The sequence below is a fragment of the Melozone crissalis genome, unplaced genomic scaffold (assembly GCF_028551555.1).
Source record: "Melozone crissalis strain CALT ecotype California unplaced genomic scaffold, PUWL_Pcris_2 ptg000027l_1, whole genome shotgun sequence".
NCBI classification, from domain to species: Eukaryota; Metazoa; Chordata; class Aves; order Passeriformes; family Passerellidae; genus Melozone; species Melozone crissalis.
Genome location: NW_026535805.1, coordinates 30,410,624 through 30,436,394, shown reverse-complemented (window position 1 = coordinate 30,436,394; position 25,771 = coordinate 30,410,624). Strand labels below are relative to the sequence as shown.

General features: G+C 37.2%; 1 protein-coding gene across 5 annotated transcripts in view; it reads left to right on the top strand.

The window, feature by feature from the left end:
* Positions 1-25,771, top strand: part of STXBP5 (syntaxin binding protein 5) — a 105,294-nt gene that overhangs the window by 10,805 nt on the left and 68,718 nt on the right. For all 5 annotated transcript variants that reach the window (XM_054280652.1, XM_054280650.1, XM_054280651.1 and 2 more), the window contains exons 3-4: positions 16,561-16,642; positions 17,433-17,533. In XM_054280652.1, coding sequence (XP_054136627.1) covers positions 16,561-16,642; positions 17,433-17,533 — 183 coding nt within the window. The remainder of the gene's footprint in view (positions 1-16,560; positions 16,643-17,432; positions 17,534-25,771) is intronic.

Here is a 25,771-nt window from a genome sequence, read left to right as displayed (position 1 = left end):
TGTTTATCAAAGGAAGCACTCCAAGTTACCACCACTGTTGGCTCTCAGTGCAAATACAGGTGAAGATCTAAAGACATAATTTAAATCTCTGTCAGTGGTATTTGTATCAGTGAATTTAGACACATTAAAATAATGAAGGTCTTGGAAACAGCTGAAACAGAAACATTTCAGAAGAGAGGACTGGTAGAGTGGTATAATGCCTTATTTAGTAAATTTCTAAAATATGTAGCAGCTCTCAGCCTCTGGGGACTCATACAGAATCCTGATTCCTTGTGATTTTTAGTTCCTTTATGAAATTACTTTTTCTGTGGCTGTTGTTGAGTTCTGCAACAATGATGTTCAGTTTAAGACTGACGCAAACAAGAACCATTTTGTCTTATCTCCTTTTAAGAAATTCTAAAACTGGCTTTGTGTCAAGATCTGCACAACTGGATGACGTCCTTGATCTGTGTACTACTTATTTTAACTTATTCGCTTTGTGCAATGATTCAGTGTATTTTGAATCCCTAAGCTTTGCTTAAACAAAAAAATGTAGTTATTGATGGTGCTTGTATTGAGGCAACTCTATCAATTGCTGAATTAAGTTTGATTTTTAATACTGTATTAGTAAAATTTTTTTTTTAGTATCAGGAGTAGGTCATGCATAGTCTTTCATCCATAGTCTTAGTATTATTAATCCTAAGATTAAGTAGTTCTAAACTTACAGATTTTTACTTGAGAGTTTTGAGATTTTTTTATTTTTTATTTTTCGGTTACTTAATGCATCCCCCCCCTGCTCAAACAGACCCTGCTAGATTACATGACTCAGGATTGTGTCCAGATGGCTTCTACAAAACATAAACCCATAAGTTTTTGTAATAATAATGATGCAGATTTTGTAATACTTGAAAAAGGGCAGTCCAAAGTGTTGCAGTTTTCCAAATCAATTATTTGATTGTTGTTCTACAGAGAGAAGTTTACAGCTTAATAGAAGTAATTAAAGGTTACTATATTTGCCAGTTTTACTAAATGTCTAGGATTTTGTTTTATAAACAACTTTAAAAGGTAGTAACAAAACCTGATTTATGTTTAGGAAACCTGAAGCTTAATTTTCTTCTGGATTTGACATAATAATAGTTCACAGTAAGTCTTTAGTCTGTCCTCCTCAGACCACACAGTGCTCTCTCAAGCAGTGCTGGTGGAGAGGGGAGGCTAGGTTCTCCACCAAGAAGGCTAAAGATCAAACTCACCCTTTTCTGAGCTGTCTCTCACAGATTCTCCGAGAATTAATTGTTATTTCCTGCTGTATATCCTCATGTAAACTCCACAGGAGTTTAACTTTGCAACTTTGTAAGCCAGGGAATTAAAGAGAGGGTGCGGATCCAAATGAAGCAATATGTTTGTACTTCTACTTAGTGAGCTATTATTTTCTTTTGTGTGATTCATATTATTTAAGTAGGGGTTTGTATTTTTTTAGCCTCTTGAAGCTGCTGTCTGGCTTGTTCTCTGTATGTGCTCTCTGTACGAGTAACCTTATTAGATTTTTGGTTCACATAATGATAAATGTAGCTCTTCAAGAGTAGCCAACTAAAGAGGTAATCCAGCTGGTGTCCAATGTTTTTGATAATAGTTTCTACTATAGGCCCTCCCTCTTTCCCAGCTAGTAACAATGATTCCTAGTCAGTAGCACCAGATGGACCTATTTGCATTTTCCCACCTGCTCATTAGGGAAAAAGATGGAATACTAATTTTTTTTGTGATCACTTAATGTTCAATTAATAGTTTTAGCTTGCCTTAGTTTTTTAGCATATGCTCTATCCAGTCATACTACCTTGTTAAACAGAGCAGATGTTCGTCGTCACAGTTGAAAAACATTCTTAACTGGACTTTGCAATGTTGATGTTAGATGTACAGTTACTAAGCTTTAGTGATGCTTATGAATATGGAGAATGGGCTGCAAAACAATAACTTGCCTGGTGTTCCCTTTTATATGTGTTCCAAATCTGTGTAGTAAACTGATGCAGTAAGATTACCTCCACAGCCAGTCCTAAATGTCAGATAAAAAGGAAAGTCACAAAAAACCCCCAAACTGGCACGGTGTATATCCCCTTATTCTTTAAAATATTAAAGTGGAAAATATACAGCCTTTCGGAAAATCCTGATGAGTTACTAACAGGGATGGAGAGAGATCAGGTAGCCTACATGTCAAAAGCAATGTTAGTAATTGCTTGTTAGTAATGTCCCCATGTTTTCATAAGGGCTGTTTGTCAAAGGAAATACTGATCAAGTAGCCACTGACAAAGAATGCTACCATTTTCTTAAACTTTTGTGCTTTTCTATCTTTAAAAAAAACCAAAACAGGGGTATAGGTCCGCATTTTTTTTTTAATTACCCTCAATATATATGGCTGCCTAGGATATGACAGCTATACCTGTTTTCTTACAGACCTGGTCCATGGAAATACTGCAAATATAGTCTCAGTTATGTGAATAGTCAAAGGGTTAGTAAAAAAAAAAAAAGGAGGGAGGGGGAAATTTGATTTATACATATTTTAGAGGAGAGGCAGGATTTAAGAAATAAAAAAAAAAAAAGGTAAGGAGGAAGTGGCATTTTTGCTACTTATTGACTTATTGCCAACTTCACTGACTTTTGATGATCTGTTCCTTATGTTGGCACTTCCCAGTGAGAGAAGGAGCACATCAAATGATGCTGACAGTGAAGTTTGATTTCGAAATATTTAGAAACTGCAATTTTATATCTTAGCATATGACCAGAAGCACATCTTCATTTATCATCATTTTTTGGACACAATTTATTTTCTTTCTGGTTTGTTAGTAAGGGAGCACCTTTGCTACTAAAGCTGAAAATTGAGATGCCTGAACAGTTGATGAAAAGGTGTCGATGCTATGGTAAAAAGTAAAAAGCCAAGACTGTTGCAGTGGTGCAGTGGTGAGTTTATCAAGGAAGCTGTTGTGCAGACGGGAGTGTGATGGTCACGCTGCCATCTGAGGATGTTCTCTGCCTTCAGTTCTTTGTCTGCAGCGGAAGATACTGTTGCAATGCCAACACAGGCTGGGCAAGTTCAGAAAACAATGCCCTTGAGTAAGTTTTAAAGGAGAAATGCTATTTTGTGCCGTTTCTAAGCGGTCACAGTGTGCTACCAGAGTAATTGTAACCAATTTGACAAAGAAGATACTGCTAATGCTTGCTATTTTCATATACCCAGTAATGGACTGGCATTTCTAGAAGTGTAATCTCACTTGCTGTAAAAGACTCATACAAAGAGGCTATTCTTGCAAAATATTTCTGAAAACATATTTCATGTCAAACTTGAATTATGCAGGCTTTGAGTGCAATACAGGTGAAATATTTAAAAGCATAGTTTGAAAGCTTTTTCCACACAGTTCATTCTACAAAAATACCACCCTAAAAGTTTCAGAATACCAGAGAATTTGCTACCTGTCTTTATTTGCTGTAGTACAGACAATAACTGTTAATTATACAACTGTAGGTGATTTGGGAGAAGTTCACATAGGATGAAATTAATCTCAGTTGTGCATACTTGTTAGCATTGTCTTAGTGTTTTAATGGGTAATACGTAAAGATGATCAGTGTAAGTGAATTCTGTATGGATGATGCTGAACTGCTATAAATATGTAATTTTCAGCTTCTAACAAGAACTTTTAAACATATTTAGTAGTCTGAAGAATCTTAGCTCAGTGCTGCTCGCAGCTATTATTTGGTATATTAGATCTGTCTTTATTTTTTTTAATGACTACTAATAAATGCCATTCAGTGTACTAATTTTCTTGATGTTTGACTGGAATACTGTAATGTAGCAGTCTGTCACAGTGGGTTTTAGTAAAATAGGTTTAATCTTGGATTTTTTCAACAGGCCACTTATTAATATTTTTTCCCTAATTTTTATTAATGGAGATTATATAGTTTCTTTTATAGTTGCCGTTTTTTCTTATTAGAAATTTTTGGGTAATAGAAATAATTTCTACTTTTCCTTTAAAATCTTATCTTTAAATTTTTCAGCATCTCTATGTGACTGGTTTCTTTTTCTCAGAAAATAATTCTTAAAAAATGCTTATCTTAGTTTTTCAAGTGTTCTTTATAGTATAGCGCTTTTTCTGGTAGAATTAATTGTAGCCCTTGTCCATGAATAGTTTCTAGGAATGTAACTATCCTACATCTCTGGTGATCTGGGGAGAATGATTTAACTCTTTCCTCTTCTCTGCTTCGAGATGATTGAGTTTGTGCATGGATGTGGTTTGTGAGGAGGGGTGAGGCTTGATGGTGTTGAAATGTTTTTATCCTGACTCTGAAGTCCTGTACCTGACAGTGAATTTGAAGACTACTAGTTCTCTGCAGACCCACCAAGTTTAGGGTGTTGAGCAGGCTGAATGTGTGTGTCTGAAAAATGAGTAGTATTCAGACTTTGGGTTGCAGTGCCTAATGTATCAATTGGGAGTTCAATTTTACAGTCCTTTGTTGCAAAAGAAGTAGAGATGCTTTGCAGGGGAAACACTTTCAGATTTGTAACACTTCAAAGAACTAAAGTAAATCTCCATGCAGTTAGCCAGAAAAGGTTCCTTAGCTTTTTCTCTGAATACATATGTGACTTGGATTTTGTTCTGGTGGAGTTCTTTATCATCAGGAAGTCTAATGCTATTTTTGATTTTTTGTTTTTAATTTTTTTTTTTTAAATTCACACAGAGCTATTGGACACTGTAAATACACTGTGGGATTATTTGTTCCTGTTTCATTGCCAATCTGCCATGCTGACATTTGAAAGAAGTAGTAAACCTTAAACAGTATCTTATAAAGGTAGTATTTATTCTCTTCAAACTTTTCTAGTGAAGTCTTGGAAACAGTAGTTTTCTCCCATGTTTTTTGTTTTGTTTTGTTTTCCCTAGTGAATGTTTGAGGAGCACCACAGGTGACTTGTCTGACATGTACCAGCTCAGATGTGCCAGTTTACAGTTCCAGTTTACAGCTTCTAGGACGTTGTAGCTGCCTGACAACTACATGTTTTCCTCTCGGATTTTTGATGGAAGGTGTTATAGAAACGAACTTCCAAAATGAATTCATTTAATTTTCTCTATTGCTGAGTAGAAAAAGCTATCTGACACTCAAAACACTGAACACTGAACTACATTGCATAAATGGAGGTTCTGACTCAAAGCTGGTCTGAATTGATGGGGCTACAATGCCACATTAATTTTAATGATCTGGATTTGGTGCTTAGAAACTATCTTGAGGTTGGATGAAGAGTCCTGTTCCAGGCAGTGCTTTTCTTTTGTCTGAGCCCTTGGATATTTCATGTTATGGCATTTCTGAAGTGCCCTTTTTCACAGCTGGAAGCTTCCATAGAAAAGGTAGGAAACCCTGTCTGTTTGACATTTGTAACTACAGACTTTAACATTAAAACCTCAGTAAAGCTCTGGACTGTGGTGATAGTCTGCCTCAAACAGCAAGTGATTTTCTTTTTCATTTTAAATTTTCTATATGGGATTGTACTGTGACTAGTGGTGATGATCAAGGCTACTTTTTTGGAATATGCATAGTTGGTAGGTTTTATATTTTAACTGAACAGCAGCCATTTCACTGTCTTGTAAGTGATTCTTGTGCAAATATGTTGCTGAAGATTCCAGTGAGACCCAAATTACTTGAAAAAAGAATTGAAACTTAGTTTTGTACTTTAACAACAGTCACTTTGTAGGCAATAATTTTGAGGAATCTGATGTATTCTTCTTCTAGCACATCTCTGTGCAGACTTGCTCATCACTTTGCCATCTCTTTACCATGGTAAAAAAAGTGAGAGGAACATTGGAAATGTGAATGTGTTCTCTTGGCATTTGGCGAGCAGGGTGGTAGTGAAGAGATGGAAATGCTTTGTGGAAAAGAAAAGCTCTACTGTTTCTGCAGCTTTTCCTTTACTATTCAGGAAGTGTACATAAATGCTCAAATTTCTTTACAAAACCAAAGCCCTGAACCTTTCCTTTCTCCTTTTCAATCTACCTATAAACCTTCAGTGCTTGTATTTTTTATTGAGACTGTCTTATGATGCAGAAATATTGCTAGATATTTCTGTTAAGGTGCAGGATTGTGGAAAAAACTTAAAAGTTCTGAGCAGCATCACAATTTGCTCTTCTTTATTTGGCACTTCTTTAAGTTCCTTTGGAACTGGAATGGTTTCAGTTATGTGAAGTGAATTGTAATATATGGACATCTATAATTTTGGATACTTTCATCTAGAGGAAAGACATTTTCACTGTGAAATTTGCTGCCATGTGACTCAATCTTGTAGTAGTATTACATGTCTGTTGTAACTCTTGAAGTGCTTCCTGTGACTGAACAGAGCCTGTATTTTAGGACATTGAGGTAATGCTTTGGATGGGATATGGGCCTAATCTGGCTTTTCCCCCCTCTTTCCATCTTCTTTTCTCCACTCTTTTCAGCTTCATATTTTCATGAAATTTATGGCAAAGTATTACCTGAAGATTTCTTTTCTTTCAGTCAGTTGATTGAAATAACTCTTCAGACTCAGATTATTTGTTTGTTCTGCTAGTAAACCAATCATTCTTGTAATAGCAGGGCAGATAAGCACTGCCCGAAATATCAGACATCACTTGGAATCTGACAAGCACTGGAGCAAAGTGAATAAGAGATGGGGAGATTCTCTAAAGTCTCAGAAAAAAAAATCACTGAGGCTACAGTTGGAAGGTAATACCTTCCTCCATCTTGTAGCTAAAGCACCTGCTAGGAAAAACTGCAAGAAAGATATACAAGAGAAGTACCTTGGACTGTGCTTTATCTGTTGATAATCTGTTTTTCTGTTTTCCATCTTGCTGTAGTCTTAAACTGGGCCTTGGGTTCTTGGAAATCCCGTAACACTGTTTGAATTATCCCCTTCCCAGCACTAAGAAAAACCCTTGGGATTGTGAAACTCACAGTCTGTGCAAAACAGTAGCTCTGAATTTGTACTCCTGTGGGAACTCCTGAGCACTGCCCAGTGCTGCATTTCTTGGGGCTAAGGAAAGGACCCATCTGAGTCCTCAAGTACACTGAGAAACAAGCAAACTACAGGATCTAATCTGGCACCTGCAACAAATTTTAAGAGTTAAGATGGAATGGGTAGAGTTATTTTTAGGGCTACACTTTACAACTTAATCATATTGAAGACACATGTTGTAATGCCAATTTTTAAAATCTGGCAATTTATGTTTTGTTAGTGACCAGTTGTCTTTTTGACACTTAGAAAAATCAGACTGACTAATGCAAAACATTTACAATTGATCTTGAGCTAGTGCATTAAACTTTAAAAATAAATTACCATCATGGATTCGAGGAGATGTGAATTGAGGTTGCATAAGCAACTTCTAGGGACAATGTCAACCTTTTAATATTATGTGTCAAATTGGATTTCTGGTAAATAAAAACCATAAAAATATTACTTTTTGCAAGACCGGTATGCAGCCATTTTTGTGGTGTGAACTGGAGCTCTGTATAACAACAGAAGTGCGTCATCAAAATAGCTAAGTAAAATTACAACTATTTCCACAAAACAATGATTTCTTTTAATGCTTTGGCATGTATTTTTCCATGTTCTATGAAAAACATGAAAAAATGCAAGGCACTCTAATGAGGGAGCATTGTTTTTTGCATATTTAAAGTAAGAGTTTGAGCTCCATGGTACCCCTTGTTTATGCAAGGACATAGTTTCCTCTCTTGATTTTTGTGGAATAGTGCCATCTACTGAATTTTTGGAATTGTACCTTGGTTTTCATTTGTGGTGGTAATTTTGAGCAAACCTATAAAATTGTCACTACTGTTTTGATAGCAGTGAAATAGTAAGTTTCTCAGTCCTTTGGTGATATGCAAAACTAAGAATTGTGCTGAAGTGGAACCTGAGGAGGCTTAAGCTAAGATAAAGTGGAAAACACTGTCTTAGAATTACAAAATACTTAAAGTAGCAATTAAAGGATGGCTGTGATTGCTCACACTTAAGGCTAATTTTAACAATTTTTTAATGTCATTTTGAATGAGACTATTTAAGATGACTCTACATCTGCTTTGAGCAGATGAGGGAAATTTTGTCCCAAGACCCATTTATGTCATTATGTTTGAATTACTAGGGTTTAGAGACTGCTAGCTGAAATACTTAAAAAGCAATAGCAGCTTTTTTGTGAAGCTGTGCCTGTGAACATCACTTGGGGTAGTTGGAAGGTCTTTCAGCGTGTCTGTCCCCAGACTCAAAGCTGAAAGACTGCTACGAGTCTGGGGACAGATTGTCATATCAATTTGGTACAGACAGAAGAGGTAAACTTGTACCTGCCACCTGGATTTGGGATCTAGGTTTCTCCAACTTGCCTATGCCATGGAAGCGTTGGTATTTCTAATCCTTGACCTGCTTAGTGCTTCAACAAATGCCTTTGCTGGTAACTACTTCAAAAAGCTGTTTAAGCAGAAACATGGCATACCTGTGTCACTGTATTGATAAAACTTCCAGTGATTAAACTTTCTTCAGAAGCATGTTTGGAAGAATTTTTTTCCATCATTAATACAATGCAAAGTGGTGTGGGAAGTAGAAGGGTAGATTAATCCTCATCCCCAAGCTGAGTGTTAAAGGACTGTGTCCAAAGGAAGGAGCTGATATCAGTCTTGAGAGAAAAACTGGGGAAGAACTTGATAGATGTGACCAACTTTTAATTTGAGATCTCTAAGACCTCTTCCTATGCCTAGGTCCCCTGCTTTTCCTGCTGCCTTTATCAAAGCAAGTGAGTAAAAGCAGCGTCATGCGGAGTGATAACAGTACCTGTGGTCTGATTCTAAATGACCCCTAATGGTGTAAAGGGTTAATGAGGCACAGGTAAAATTGGCTCAGGAGACTACACTCACTGCTATGAGATTTGTGGGGAGGGGATTAGAGAATGGGCTTGTGTGTGAACAAAGTTGAGAGGGAATGACTGGTGATTGCAGTTGGTCTTCTGTCCCTTCTATCCAGTGGTTGGTGATTTGGAAATAACTGAAGAGACTTTGCCTGTCAGACAAGAGTTAAGGGAACTATTCTAGATCATGCTGTATGAATGAAGAGATTTCTGGACCTAGCAAAATGCTTTACAGTCAGAAATAGGTGATGACAGACAATAGTTGATTGGGCAAGGTTTGGCTATGTTCTTCAAAAGTGTTAAATTGTCCTTTTATTAGATAACATCCAAGGTTATTTATGTTTTCATAAGCTAAATTAAATAAGTACGTAATTCACTTAGCATCTAGTTCTAGAACATTACACTTGTTAGTGCTGCTCTTGGCAATGTTTGTACAAAATATCTGGACTCTGAGAAGAGACATCATTCTTATTCCAAGTATACCTCAGTTCTAGGAGCATAGAATGCCCCTGCCTTTATTTTTGGACAAGAAGCTATGCATGTGAAGAGGAAAAGCCTGGTTAATTATTAATATTGGGATATAGTATGTTATAACATATTGAAATTTGACTTTAAACTGGATTAAATGGGTAACAGGTGAGCAGGTCTTGGAAGCATGCAACAGATAACAAACGTTTTATCTCTGAATTTTGATGAAGTTCTTCGAAGATATGTCATTGTTTCCATTATTACGCTTACATATGCAGCCTTTGGAAAAACTTTACTGAATTAGCAGTTACCACCCATTTCACTGCATCTTGTGTAGTCGTAGAAACCATTATTTGTAAGAGTCTCCTACCCTTGTGTTCTGCTGTTCTCCTTCTCTTCCATCCCACCCAAAAAAAGTACTGGATTAGTCATCTTGGTGTTTTTAGTGCTGAAATAGAGGTCTTACACTAAAGGAGTACAACCTGTGTCAGAAAGCAAAGTGAGTAAAATCAAGGAAAGCCTGTAGCCTTTTTAGTTTTTTTCTTTTTTGGTCTAAATTGATGTTTTTACCTCTTCATTTAATAGCATGCTTTGCCATCTGTGAATTGTGCATATAGAAACTTATCATTAAAACCCATCTTGTTTCTTGTTTAATTTTAAATCATGGTTTTTTTGGAGTTTTTAAATCCTGTTTGCATTTGTACTGCTCGATTACATCTTGTTCCAATGAATGATTGCCTCTTGCTGGCAGCTCTGAGAAAACTCTACCAAATACAGCCTTTACAGAAAATTTGCTGGCACTTTTTATAGCTGCTTGGGAAATGTATTTGTGCACATTTGTGTAAACAACTTTGACGTTTAAGAAGTGCTTTGACCCGTCTGTTGTTGTTAGAAAGTGGATTGTAGCTACTGCTCCCTATCTATTCCTTATCAGTTTACATGAAAACTAGTTCAGGCATTGTTAAATTTTAAAATAAAAACTTCATGCAGATTGAGGCAAAAAAGGGTGGGTTTGTGCTTTAAATTTGCTACAACTACCTTTATACAAAAACCACTTAATAAACTTTTGCTGAGATCTATAGACTTTGGTATTTTTCAAAACAGAGTTCCTTTTTACTCTGTCAGTCTGAGATTGTTTTCTTTGCAAGCTAACATGGAATCACTCAGCTTCTGGTGTTTAAAGGAGCTGAGCATTGTTCTATAAACAAAGTGAATACTTAAGGAAGCTGATCTGTACTTATGTAGGAATCAACATTATTGGTAGCTGATTTGGAAATTGAGAATATCAACTTCCAGCCTGTTGTTTAGTCACCACTTCACTGGAAGTTCTAAAGCTGCAGTAGCAAACAGCAGTAGTAGTTTGCTATACCCTATTAAACTACTATGATATTTGTAAGTGGATCTAACATCCATTTTTTAAATGTTGTACCTGTAATTGGCCTCGCAGTAGGACAAATTATATGTTATCTTGTTTGGTAGTGAATGGATCTGAAAGGTCAAAGTGTATTTTCTAGACAGTATTTGACTGTAGTACTTTCTGACTTTTTGAATAAATCTCACTTGCTAAATAACTGTATTTTGACAGATTGTTCTTTGAGATGGCTGTAGATTATGTATGTGAAAGTAATAGTAATAATTCGATTTGATGAGATACAGTGGTGCATTTTTATTTTTTAAAATTATTCAGGGTCTGATTAAGTGGAAAACTGCTACACATACATTACTGTAGTAAAATATGCAGGTATGTCATGCACTCCTAGAGTGCTATATGTAAGAATACATTGAGTAATCTGCTGATTTTAGTGTTTTGTATACAATTCAAATCAGTGGTTTGTGTCTTCTCTAGCCAATGATCTTTTTTGTCAAAATCTTCAAATGTTTAAGTACTGGTAGGTGTTACAGCTATAGTTTTGAGAAGTATCTAGGAATGAATATTAAAAGCAGCTACATTTTCAGATTTGTCTTAATACTCATGAGCTATTGTAACAGTAGCAAATCTGGTACCTGGTCTGTCTTTTCCGTATTATCAATATTTTTTATCACATTGTAATAAATAAAGAAGGCAGTATCTGTGTGGTGAGAGTTTGGAAAATAATTTAAAATTATAAATGTGTGTGTATACCTCAGGATAACCAGCTTCCTGAGCTGAAAGACAGGGACAGGGAGCAGAATAGACCTCCTGTAATCCAGGATGAAGTAGCTAGTGACCTGCTGAACCTTTTAGGCACTCCTAAGTCTATGGGACTGGATGGGATTCATCCAAGTGTGCTGAGGAAGCTGGTGGAAGAGCTCACACAGCTGCTCTCTGTCATTTAGCATCAGTCCTGGCTATCCAGGAAGGTCAACTGGAGGTTGGCCAATATGGCATCCATCCACAAGGAGGGCCAGAAGAAGGATCTGGGGATCTACAGGCCTGTTTGCCTGACCTAGCTGTCTAGGAAGGTTCTGGAACAGGTTATCTTGAGTGTGATCACATGGCACTTACAGGAGAGTCAAGGGGTCAGGCCCAGCCAGTCTGGTTTAGAAAACTGGGTGACATGCATGAGGGGCAAGCTGTGGATGTGTCTACCTGGACTTTAGTAAGGCCTTTGGCTGTTTCCCAGAGCATTCTTCTGGAGAAACTGGCTGCCCATGGGTTGGACAGGTGTACTCTTTGTTGGGTTAAAAACTACCTGGATGGCCAGACTAGAAGGTGATGGTGAATGGTGTCATATCCAGTTGGTGTTCAGTCACAAGTGCTCAGGGCTCAGTGTTGGGGCCAGTTCTGTTTAATACCTTTATTCATGATCTGGATGAGGGGATTGAGTGTACTCTCAGTAAGTTCACAGATGACACTAAGTTACATGAGAATGCTGATCTGGTGGAGGGTGGGAAGGCTCTGCAGAGGGATCTGGACAGGCTGGATTGATGTACTGAGGCCTGTGCTATGAGGTTCAACAGGACTGAGTGCTGGGGCTTGCACTTCAATCACAACAGCCCCCTGCAACACTGAAGGCTTGGCGAAAAGTGGCTGGAAAGCTGTCCAATGGAAAAGGACCTGGGGGTGCTTTTTGGCAGCCAACTGAACATCAGCCAGTGTGTGCCCAGGAAGGCCAATGGCACCCTGGCCTGTATCAGCAGCAGGGCCAGGGCAGTGACTGTCCCCCTGTACCCAGCACTGATGAAGTCACCCCTTGAGTGCTGGGCCCCTCACTGCAAGAAGGGCATTGAGGTGCTGGAGCGTGTCCAGAGAAGGACTCGTCCTCAAGGGCTACGGGGAGCAGCTGAGGGAGCTGGGAGTGTTTAGCCTGGAGAAAAGGAGGCTCAGGGACCTAGGATACTCTACCATTGTCTACAACTGCCTGGAAGGAGGCTGTAGCCAGGTGTGGCTCAGCCTCTTCTCCCAGGCAACTGATGACAGGACAAGAGAACATAGCCTCAAGACGTGCCAGGAGAGGTTTAGTTTTGATAACAGAAAAAATTCTATCATGGAAAAGGTTTAACGTTGGCATGGGCTTCCCGGGGATGTGATGGAGTCACCATCCCTGGAGGATGGTTCAGGAAAAGATTGGACATGGCACTTAGTTCTATACTGTAGTTGATAAAGTGGTGATTGGTCAGAGGTTGGACTTGATTAACTTAGAGCTCTTTTTAAATCTAAATTCTGTGATTTTTTGATGACTGCCTTATGCTAAGGGTTGAATTGATAGCTACAGATTTTGGACTGTCTTGTATGGGGATCAACCACAGGTCCCTAGTAGTCCCGAGGTCTGCTTATAGTAACTAAAGAATTAAAAAAACCAAACCAACTGGTCTTCTCTGACTTTCATAAGCATTTTGGAATTAATTTTTACTTTAAAATGTGATTTCTAAGGGCAGATGTGCACTGAGTTGCTACTATGTAGCTAAGCTGTAAATAATAGTGATAACTTTAAAAAGAGTATTTTGAGGAGAAAACTTGCATATCGCTAAAAGAAATGCTTGAAGTGTAAGCTTAGGTCTGAAGCTTGTTTGGAAAAATACCTTTAGGAAATGTTACTTTTTCTCATAAATTAAAGTGAATTTAATCTTATGTGATATTAAATCAAGGTCATGCTGTGATTTCCTTGTGTTTTACCTGCACTTCTAGCAGTTATGAAAATGAGCACTAATGCTAGGACATGAGCATGTTTTCTTTTTCTTGTCTCAGGCGCAGCTGTTGTCTCTTGTTTTCTCAAAACATATGCAGTGAAGACACTGAAATGCTAGTGTTTTCTAGGGCTAATTTCCAAATAGTAGTGGGGAACATGGAAGCAATATTCAAAGGTACAGTTTAGAAGCTATTAATTTATCCAATTCCTTAATATTTTGAATTGGGGATGAAGCAGGAATAGTAGAATGAGCTGCTCTGAATTGAAGAAGCAGGAATGGGTCTTCAATTAGAAAACTGCTCAGAGCAGAGTATTTCCTCTAGAGCTACCCAAGGTCTTTGGCAGAGAGTTTTTCCTGTCTACAAAATTAAAATGCTTTGCTCATGTTGTCATTATTCATTATAATTTTTGCCTGTTTTGGGAACGACGATGTAGTAGCTGATCACTGCTTAGTACAGTGAGCTCTCTTGCCTAAAGCACACATACACAAGTGCAACGGATTTGGGCAAACTGCATTCCCTGGGCTGCTGCCTGTTTTGTGTGGTTGAGAAATGCTTCATGTACTGAAACAGGCATGTATTATCCTTCTGCAGTCAGCCTTTGTGACGTGCTTTTTCAATTCAGCATACCCCGCAAAACAGGGAGGCTTTGCATTGCTTTAGAAAAGAAGATTAATGCTGGTTAGGAGGATGATATTAATTTGAGATGAGAAGAATAATTTTAGCTACTAGGTGAAAAAGTGAAGAGGACATAATCCTTGAGTAAAGGAACTAAATAAGACTAGCTGCAAGGACTATTTTTTTTTTTAATGATGGTGACCACTATAGAAGAGGCCAAACTATTTTCACATCTGCATGTGAGGTTTCCACTAATTTGTCAGAGATTTGCTCTGAATATTTAAAACTTGTGTAATCTTACTCCCAGTGCTGAATATTTACTGATTCCTGGAAAATGTGGAAGAATTTTTTGTTTAAGGAAACACTGAAATATTCTTAATGAAATTTTTACTGACTAGTTATAAGAGTGCTTCCAGAAATATTTGCATCATAAGTGCTTGCAGAAAGCATCTGAGGAATAGAATTTGAAGGAAGAAGTAACTTGAGCAGTCTATGGACTTACGTTTTTCTGGGTCATATTCCTCTTATTTTGAAGCAAGGTAGCTGTAGAGTCTTAATTCCAAATAAACTCCAGGTTTACAAACAAGGTTTGCATTTAATTGTGTTGGAAAATGTTGTTCCAGGGAGGGGCTGGGAAAATCTTTTATTAGAAAGCTACCTGTGTCAATGAAGGTAAACAAGTTTTAAAATTCAGTTCCTGTAAGCATTTGAATTTCACATTTGAAAATAGTTTTTGTCTACTTGTTCAAATAATTATTAATTCAAGCGAATGCAGATGCATGAGCAAGGCCGAAGGCAATCAGCTCTGAAACTTATCTTATTTCTTGTGGGTTTTTTCAGTCTGGCAATTTGTGCAGTCAATCCATAGTTAATGTAAAAGCAATGACTTTACATTAAAAGTGTTGTGAGTTTGTGTAGGAAGGCATTGTTTATGGGGACAACACCCCCTCCACTCTTTTTGTTTTTTAAGCCATAAACTGTGACTAGAATCCAGACAACTTCTTTGTAAAAAAAGTATGTTTGTAAAATGTAAAATAAAAGCAAAAAAACAGGTGAGGCTCGCTGACTCTTTAAGTCCTTCCATGGCAGAACAAAATTAAATTACTAATTCTGTTTGGGGAAGAAAGCTGGTATTAAGTTTGGTGGATTATTCAACATCTGTCTAGTGTGTATCTCACCACTTAGTTGGATGTTATGCAGATTTATTAGTCTAGAAGAATGTGGTTCAAGTTTAAAAGATAAAATATAGCAGTGTGTTAAAACAGACTTCTCCCTGCTGTTGTACTTTTTTACCAGCTTAGAGGCTGAGCAGGAGATATGTTTGAGGTTTGATTTGCATGCACCCTAATAGTCTTTTCAGCCTTTCAACTGTCTGTAGAGTGAATGCACGTGTTTTTTAAGAATGCACATATTATCCACTTAGGTTTTGTTCAGCAATTTCTCAGTCAATGGAAACCTTGCAACATGGGTGAGAATTGTACTGCTTTATTAATTTTTAGCATATACTGAGAGAAAAAATTGTACATATAGTCCCTGTTTTCCATAAAGCTTTGGAAAAATTTCTTTTCTTCTGAATGCTGAGGTGTTTCTTTAAAACAAGAAGTGTTCAGCACTGACTAATTACAGTCCAGAAACCCTGGGCATACAATGATGGTGAAATACTGACCAGTTTGCTTAATTCCTCTCTCATTTCTGCTCGATCTCCTAAACGCTGGAGAACTTAATTTTGTGTCAGAAGCAGGTGCATAACCACATTTCAAGTACAGAATGTTTGCAACTAAAAGATGAGTTAAGTATGGAGAAGTGAAAGAATCTGTTTTGCTGCAGCCTCCAGCAATATTCGTTATGGAATTATAGGATTGATCTATGTGTGAGGGTGAAAATGAGCAAGCTTTTGCTGTCTCATAGCTGGTGTGAATCCAGGAAGTCTTGATACAGAGATCCTGAAAATTTACATTATATAAATTTCCCATTGACTCCTCCATATTTTGACTACTGATCTCATCTCTGTCACAGCAGATTTTTTTTAACATGTCTTGCATTTTCAGATCTTTTCATCCTTAAGTAATGTTTAAATGGAGAGAAAGATCCTTTGGCATTTGAAAAATGTAATAATTTGTTTATGATGCTTATTTAGATTAACTTCCTTTCATTCTAGTCCTGATAGTTGACATTGTTAAAATAACTGCTTCATCATTCTTCAAGTTCTTCGTGATGAATAATCCTTAAATCTCTGTAAATTAAGCAGTTAAATATAGTTTTTTATATTTCAAGGTAGGCCTTTTGAATTTTTTGTGTTACTTTGTTGCATTTATAAATGACTGTTTTGGTACCTATTCACCTCTGTGTGGTTAGATATGTTGAGTGCACTAGCTAGAAGCAGGATGTTAGCCTGTGTGAATGTGGTATTAGTGAAAGTGAAAATGTTGGTTATGCTGTGTGTTTTGTTTGTTACATGCAACAATTATTCCTTAATGGTACTAATTCCAGCTTTGGTCGGCCAGGAGTTGAATGCTACTGTCAACATGACAGTGGAGCTGCAGTAATCCAACTTCAGTTCCTGATTAATGAGGTTAGTAAAATGATTTATGTGTAATTCAGAGAAGAAATGGAGCACATTTTCTTTAATTTTTCATTAGGCAAACATTAAAATTAGCTGATAAAAGTGGTGTAGTACAAATAACAAACTGCAATAACAATTATAAATAAATTAAATTTTTTAGCTTTGGAAAATGCTTGACTAACTCCTGAAAATATCTTTGTCAATGCAGTACTCTTTTGGTATAAGCAAGAACTAGGATATCTTTTCATATCCTTGAGCATTGCAAGTTATCTCTGGAAGTGGTGAAGTACTTTTTACACAGTACTAGCAGTTTCAGTAGGTAGTTAATTTTATTTTGATCAAGTTACTGTCTTAGACATGAACTGAATAATGTTGCCTCAGTTTCAGATGTGCTTCTAGGGATGTAGCAGCTGAGATTTGACAGCAGTGCTGTTCTTGAGCTAGGGACAGGTTTTTAGAGGGATCTCGCTAGCTTTGTCAGCACACAGATATTAGCAGTTCATTGCCTGATTTCTCTGCAGAGATGGGCATGAGGAAACTGATGAGCACACACTGGAAAAAGCTCCTTCCCCATCACCTCTCAGTATAGCACTGAACCAAATATAAGTGAGCTGAACGTATGACCACATCACTTATCTCATTCCTACTACTTAGAACCTAGCTGTGCTATGGAACTGATGCACATGCTTATATGTTTTTTTTCATCCTGGTAATAAATATGTAATGCATTTCCACTGTGATGCTACACTGTTCCTAGGGCTTTGAAAACAGGCTGACTAAAATGTTTTTGTTCTCCTAGGGAGCTCTAGTGAGTGCCTTGGCTGATGACACGTTACACCTGTGGAACTTGCGCCAGAAGAGGCCGGCTATCCTTCATTCCCTCAAATTTAACCGGGAACGGTAGGGACTGGTTGTTATTGCAGTGCCCTTAGCACACCACGTGCCATTGCGAGATCAGATCTTATTGATGCAGTCCAAGTCATAACTTGGTGCATAATTGAAACTGGGCTTACACTGGGTTTGAGTTTCAATCTGTTGGGCCCCAAAGTAGTTTGAATAAGACACACTAGTGACCTAAACTGAGATGCCTTTTCTATCACTTTGTGTTGCATTGTTGAACATCAATTTTCATATCTTCTAATGTAGTGTCATGCCAAGTGCTAAACAAACAGTTGGGTGGGTGAAATGGTACCCTGGTAGTTTTAAAGAGTAGGTTATGAACAAATTTGTCAGGAACAACATAAATGCAGATTACTGGAGTTTCTTTGTGTAGAGGATTAAGTGATTCTAATTCCCTTTTGAAATTGTTTCTGTGATCACTGTGCATAAAAATCCGACCAGGACCTGTAGGAATAGAACAAGGGGTAATGACTTTAAAGTGAAAGAGGGTAGGTTTAGATGGGATATTGAAAGAAATTCTTCATTGTGAGTGTGATGAGACACTGTAAGTGCTTGCCCAGAAAAGTAGTGGGTGCCTCATCCCTGGAAGTGTTCTAGAAGAGGTTGGATGGGGCTTTGCTCAACTACCTACTGAAAGATGTCCCTGGCCACAGGAGGTGAGTTGGACTAGGTGATCTTTAATAACCCCTTCAGGCCCAGACAATTCTGTGATTCTGAACTGTTGTACAGAAAACAGGAAGCTTTGTTGACTGGGGCAAATTCTCTGCCCCAAAGGAGTGGCAGTGTTCTTTTATGCAGTATAGAAGGCAAATGGAGGGAAATGCAATTTGTAGCCACTAATTTAATGAGGATTGTCCAAATATAAGAGATACAGTAGTGTGTCAAAACTGAATTTTCTACTTCTCCCCCCTTTTTTAAAAAAAAAGTCCTAAAAAATGTCCTTTTTTTAGTGACTTTTCTCTTACTTACTTGTAGTGTCTACTTAAGTTTCAGTGTAAAAGTGGGATTTGTATCCTGAAACAACACTGAAAAATGGGCTTCTAACTAATGCTCTAAAACAGATACCTGATTCTGATTGTGTGTAAATCTGTTGTAGGCTGGCGTAGAGTTTTAGATGTGTTGTATCTTTGATTAAGCAAAATGAAAGTTTAAAACTATCCTTTTTTTTGGTGAATGTAATGATGTCAGTCGCAAAATCCATCGCAGGGAGTTGAGTGGGGCTAGAAAGGAGTCTTGGTCACTGATGTTGCTTTAGTGGCTGACTTAGTTACTAATCCTGTCTTGCCAAGGTAGGTAACAAGAGCACCACAGTTGCCATGAGTGGTGTAAGCATAGCTTGAGACAAGGGTTTATTCTTGTAGCAATTTTAATTTTAAAACATCTATTATAATAACATATGAAGTTAGCCAGAACACTTAAGATTGCCAGATCTGTACCTTGTCATAGCCACTTAGGTCATGGTGGATGACTGTTAAATGTTTTCAAATATTCTGTTTTCTTTTGACTAGTTCATAAAACACAAATTTATAAAATAATATATAATTTCATTATCAGGTAAATATTTTGACTGGAACTTGAAATGCAAAAAAATTCACTGTTGAATAATTCTAAATAGGGGCCTTTATAACACTTAGTTCTTTGTAATTCATTATGCCTAATAGTTTCAATATACTGTATTAATCTGAAGTAAATGGGCTTTTCTTTGGTCAGTTTTATGCTATATACAACTAAGTTTATTGAGAAGAGTGTTCATGATGTAAATTAATTATGCACAGTCCATTCTGTCAGGCCTTTCTGGAAATGTGTCAGGGGACTTTGGAGGTCTTTCCTGGTTTTATTCCCACCCTATAGTCCATGTCCACTTCCTGCCACTCATTCCTGCATTGTACTGTGAAAGGAAAAGTGCCTCTTCATCTCCACTTGACCCCCCCCTTCTCCAGCCAAACCTTGTTCTTTCTCATGGTGTGTTAATACCAACAGTCCTTGGATTTACGAGCAATTCTTTTCTTTTAGTAATAACAGTCCTTGGCTGGCTCCACAGCCATCCAGTTATCTGTGTTTGAGACATACACATTAGTCCCTTATCTTCTGGGATTCAAGAGCTCAAAGGAATCTCACTGTGGACTGCTGTTTATAGGGTTGTCAGACGATGGGCTTTAAAATGCATTAGCCTCTTATAACCAGGAGCTCAAAAACGTCACTTTGGACCATTGTTTATAGGGTAGCAAGAGAGTGGGCTTCAGTTGTAGTAATTTTCCATTTTGGCCAATTTGAGTTGGTAACTTTCTTTGACTGTTCAACAAAGAAAATATTATTCCACTTGTGTTATTATTAAAAAAAATTAAAAGTTCCAAGGTTGTTTGTTAAAAGCAGATGTTCATTAGACACCTGTTAGTTCCTGGGAACAGACAGGGTTTCTGATAAGCTCAAGGGGAATTTAGTCCAAGTGCAGTTCATCAAGGCCAGGGCTTAATGAGCATTTCTCAGATCAGAGAAATTAGTGTCCTGGGTGGCAGAGGCATGCAGCACCACAACACATACCACGACTACATTCTCAAGTCATGGAGCTGTTATAAACCTAATTAATAAAAATTTTATAGTACTTTATGTTGTGGGATTAAGATCTGTCTGTAAGGATAACTAACTTCTCAAACAGGACTTATTTGAAATATTTTGTGCACTACAACACAGGCTTATAACTGTCTTCTCTAATAATACTTTGTCAGTTTGTGAGATTAGATATCTGGAAACTCATTATATGATGGAAGCAATGATTGTGGTGGCATCAGTATTTGCTCAAGGACTCTGTTAAGGCAAAGGTTTAAAATTATTTAACTGATTTGATTTGTCTGGAAGTGTATTGAAATTGCAGAAAAGCAGTATTTGTGTCCTATGTAAAAGGAGTTGAACTTTAAACTGTCACAGGCAAATTGATTCAGATTTTGTTTCTAAATAACTATTTGATATGTAAGGTTTAGATTTGATCTAAGAAGTTGTCTTTAGCATAGAAAGCCAACTGTAGCAGTTAGCTACTAAGATGAAAGGATTTTCTTAGTCTTGAAAACTATTCTTTACCTGTATTTAAAAAAATAATTAAAAAATCAAGTGATAAGGCTATGACTTCATTAACTAATTCTGTAATCTTTTGTCACAGCCTTTCAACAGCTCTGCCTAATTCCTTTCTTTTAGTCATGTGGAAGAACTACTGCCCAATGTCTAACAACACAATTTCTAGATTTCTTATTTGTGTTTATCCTGTTCGTAATTGAATTTTGTTGCTTCACTTAAGATGTTTTAAACATCTTAAGATGCAAACCCAATAACTAGTTTGGTTATGAATGCTTCTGTTGTGTGTTAAATATTTTGTAAACTTACCTGAAAATATGAGTTTTAAATCTGTAAATTATTTCAGAATTAAGTCTCTAGTATATGACACGAAAGTGATGTGAATTATTGCTTTTCTACTCATGAATTTTAAGAACAGGGAGTGATGAAAGAGCTGATTCTTTTTAATATAATTCTCTGCCATTACAGGCTCTCTTCTGATACATGGAAAATGTCTTTGGGTGGCTTACATCAATCTTGGATTGGAGCAAAACATTTTTTAAAAACTGTTGCCAAGAGGCCTCAAATGTGCTGCTTTCTCTTGAATCATTAAATCAGTAAAGAATCTGTAGATAACCAACTGACCATTAATGGGTTCATAGCTCCTGACTGCCTTTTGTTAACAGTGATGGTTAGTAATTTGAAGCAAGTCTTCTGAAGCAGGAATTGGTGAGGTTTTACATGTCTAACAAATCTGTTAGCTGAAGTTACTGACAGATCACAAAAGCTCAGTGCAAAACAAGCTAGTTCAAGTCTTTTAGCCTTTTCTTTGCTGCATTTGTGGAGGTTTTGCAGCTATGTTCTAGTTACCAAACAAGGGTTAGGAGATAGTAGACCACTATCCTTGACTGTGGGAAGCAGTGTGTAGGGGCCAGGACAAAAATGCATAATGATATGGAACAGTTGCTTGTATGACTTGTCATGCAAAAGTGTCTAAATACTCTACCTCTTGTCAGAATGCATAATTCAGTGTGTGAACTCAGTATCTCAGGTTTTGTACATCTCTAAGATGACTTCAGTTGATCATTATCTATTTCCTTTGCCATCTACATATTTATTTATAAATATCTTAAACACAAGATTGTTGTGTGTTAACAAGTAATGCAAGATTCATGTCAAACTCACTTTAACTCAGTAGTAAATATAAATGTTCCACTAGGCTAGCTCTGGAATAAATGTTAAAAGATCTTATTAGAGTAAATATTGAAAGCATGTTGTGAGATACATACATACATTCATACATAACTGATCTGGCTTCATGCCTGCCATGCAGAAACTGTTAAACTTGATGCTGATCTGAGGTGTGAAAAGTCAAACATGCATCACTAACCAGCCAGGGACTTTGACAGATCCTGTTTGAGAGGGTGGAGTGACAGACTAACCTGATTAAAAAAAGAAAAAGTAGCATGGGATGACAAATTTGAGGCCCCTTTGCCAGCCCCTTTGCCAAAGCAAACCAGCTTTGTATGCATGTATGAAAAATTTGTTTCATTTTCTGAGACTTACATCCTTCCTGAGTTGACAAAAGAAAGTTTGTCTTTATGCTAAGTCACAAAGCAAGAATGGCATAAAAATAGAACTGAGTGTTTTGTGCCAGTGCTCTGCATATCGATCTCTGAATGCCTTGATAGCAGTTTAATTTTTAATATGTCAACTTCTGTGCTGTGGGATTTAAATAGTTTCCCTCAACATGAAGCTGCATAATTCAGAGTTACAAAATTATGCTTAAAATATCTTTGGCTTTGTATCCTGCTGTAAACAGCAGCTTTAGCATTGTGTTTGGAACACTGACTATAGAGAGTGGAAAATCCCACTTGTATTTACTAATTAGCAGTAAGATTTTAAACTTCTGTTGGCACACATGTTACCTTGTTAGATACTGTAACTTTGTACTCAGCCTGTGCCTTAGCAGGCTTGGTAGTTTTCGTTCACCTTGAATTTAAAAACTGACCAATTCTGCCACATTGTGGATAACAGAAGGACATACAGGTTGTCTTGCCTGTGAGAGCAGGTGGTCATAGACATTGTTTATGGGGTTTTGGTTTATTTTTCACACATAGCTAAATTTTGGGGTGGGGCTTGTTTTCTTTTTTCACACTTTTTTAAGTGACTTTCTTCAGAGTGAGAGGCAGTGATCATCTGGTCTCCTTGCCTTGATGGTGTCATGTAAAGACTTTTACCTAGTGAGTTCAAAATGTTACCTCAGTGTTGATTCACTAGGGTATGTAATTAGAAGGAATGTGATCTTGTTTCAAGAAACTAGCAGAAGGAAATTAACATATTGGCTGTCTGGATTTGTCATATATATGAATGTTTCTTTCACAAGGATCAAATTGCTTTGAAAAATGTTTCCTTGAGGCCATGCATGCATGCAGAGTTCCACGTGTCAGTGTGGTTGATGGAGCTGCAGTTGCATCAGCTGCCTTCTTTTGCCTTTAGCACTGAGGCGGAACCAAAATGCCGAGTCCTGTCACTCAGAAATTTCAAATTTCAGAGAAATGGGTTTTAAATTCCCTCAGCTGCCCTCTTAGCTATACCTTTCACACTGACTTTCACAGTGATATAAGGCTTATAATGGCCAACTGCCACATTCTTGGGCAGAATTTGACCTCTAGTCTTTAAGTTCTGCCTAAATGACAGGCTTCTCCATCAGCAATAGGAATCATTTTTCTGCCTCGTGTGGTAGGGCTACATCTCTGACATGGCCATTTTTTTTCTAAAGTTTGAGTTTGTGATTCCCTATGTGTCTTTTGAGGCAAATGATTTAAAAACTAAGAGAATTATTCCGTATTGAAAGAATTTATGCAAAACACTAAAAAAATTGGAAACTTTCTTACCACTGATGAAATACCCTGCACTGTATATTTGCGAACTCCTCTTGGTGTGTCTGGCATGCCAATGGTCTGTTACTTTTTGTGTCATCCCAAGACAGTTGAGTATCATGCTCTGACACATGCTTACTCCATTTTGACACCCCTGATGTTCACTACAACTCAGATACTGAACTCAGGTGCTTCTCCGCTGCCTGAAGAGACAGCAATTCAAGTCAGTGGATTTGGGGAAGCAACATTTGGAGTGCTGTTGGGGATATAAATGGAAATTAAGTACCTGCTTCAGTTCCTACCACATTCGCCCACATGTGTTTTTGGTGGGATGTTTTTTTTGGGATGCATTGAAGAGCAACTTCTTTGGGATGCATCTTCCTCTGCTTATGCCTGCTGGTCTTTGAGGCCTTTTTTGTATGGGTAGATGTTCTAGGCTTATTGAAGTTATCAGATATGGAAAAAGATCCTTTTGCAACAGTCAGGTGGTATCAAAACTACTGCTTGCTTCCATCAGAATGTCATTTTGACACTGGCTTTTGACTTTAAAGCCCATAGAGGACTTCGACAAGAGTCCATGGATTTGGAGTCTACACTAACATCAGAATTAAACTTCTCAGCTTCTGGATTTTACGCAGTGCTGTCTCATACATGAAAGGTTGAGGATAAAGGTGTGCAGAATACAGCTTTGATTGCTTAATCTTTTGCTTTTATTTTGCCTATACAGTAATGATCTGAGCAGCTGTGTGCTTATAGTTACTGCAGACCTATAACAATAGGCCGAGGCACTAGAAATATTTTAGTGACTTAACGATAAAACCTGTTATCAGTGCTTGTCATACTTCAAAGTATTTGTCACTGTGCTTTGTTAAAGCAGTGAAAAATTCTGAAGTATGTATAATGCTTCATAATGCAGTAGACTAGGAAAAGGTAAAGATTAATTTTGAAGGATTTCTGCTGTCATAATAACACAGTCAAGTTAACAGCCTGCCATTTTTCCTTAGTATTTCCTCTTAAAAAACTAATTCTTTGAATAATGTATTAATATAATAAGTTGTGTTCTTTAATATTTCTGTAATTAAATTCCTGTAGGGAGTATTATCACTTGCTGAATTAATTGTTTTGATATATGATGTGAAACAGCAGCAATTAAGATTTTTTTTAATATCTTTGACAGATTTTCAGAAAAGATATATAGTCTGCAGTAAAGAAAGGGAATCCTTTCAGCAGGTTAAAAAAACACTTATTGAAGAATTTCCCATCATTTCTAAGACTCTCCCATAAGTAATATTCTAAATTACTTTTAATTAGTGTAAGAACAGAAAATATTTTATCATTGTTTTTCCCTGTGGGTGTGTCACTTGCTTTTCTGTATATAATTTTGTTTGCTTGAACTATTGGTTCAACTTTTACAAATTAATTTTGCAAGAAAGAAAAATCTTGGGTTCGTATTTTTTTTTTTTTTGAGCAGTGGGGAGGGAGCAGCTTTGCAAATATGTGTGTGGTGAGGATGAAGATTTTGTGCCTACAGTAGTAAATTACAGCTACAGGAGAATTTAAAGCTACCCTGATTGCTTTGGGGTTGTATAACAGTGCCTCATCTTAGTGGTGATGTTAGTTTATACTAAAATCTTGCTGTAGATTTCACATTGAAAAGATAAATCTCCTTAAAGCATTTTTTTTTCTATAAAGGGGTCTTTCTCTTTGTGAAGATATGGGGAAGTGAAATATTTGAAATGACATGCTGTGCCCTGTACTGTTTTATGCTAAAACTTTGGTCTGTTTCACAAAATGTACTACACTTACTGAGGGAGCTGAAATTGCCTTGGAGACAACATGAGGAATCTGTTGTGCCATGAAAGAGCTGCCTGCAAAAGCCTGCTTTCTGTGGCTGCTGGCTCCAACAATCCCAGGCTGTCGCTTTAGATCTACAGCACTGGACGGTTTTAAATCAGAGATGCTTCTATTTTGGTATTTTTGGGCAGAATGGCTTGCTACAGGAGAGCAGTATGGCAGTCTGCTTTTGACTGCTGCATTGTTTTCGGGCAGTTGGGGTTTGTGTGCAAGAAAGAGAATATGAAATTTTTTCATCTGTAGTCTTTTTGATGTGTTCTCAACAATTGATTGCATTTTCCACTTTTATATATATATCCATTCACAAATGGTAGGGAGAGAGGGGGAAGATTGCTCAAGTTGTAGAAATGGCTAGAGGATTATACGGCCGATTCTGCTTCTCTTGATCTTAAAATACATTATGGATGAAGCATATTCTAATCTGGTGGCAAAGAGATAGATTTCTGAAAGAAAAATC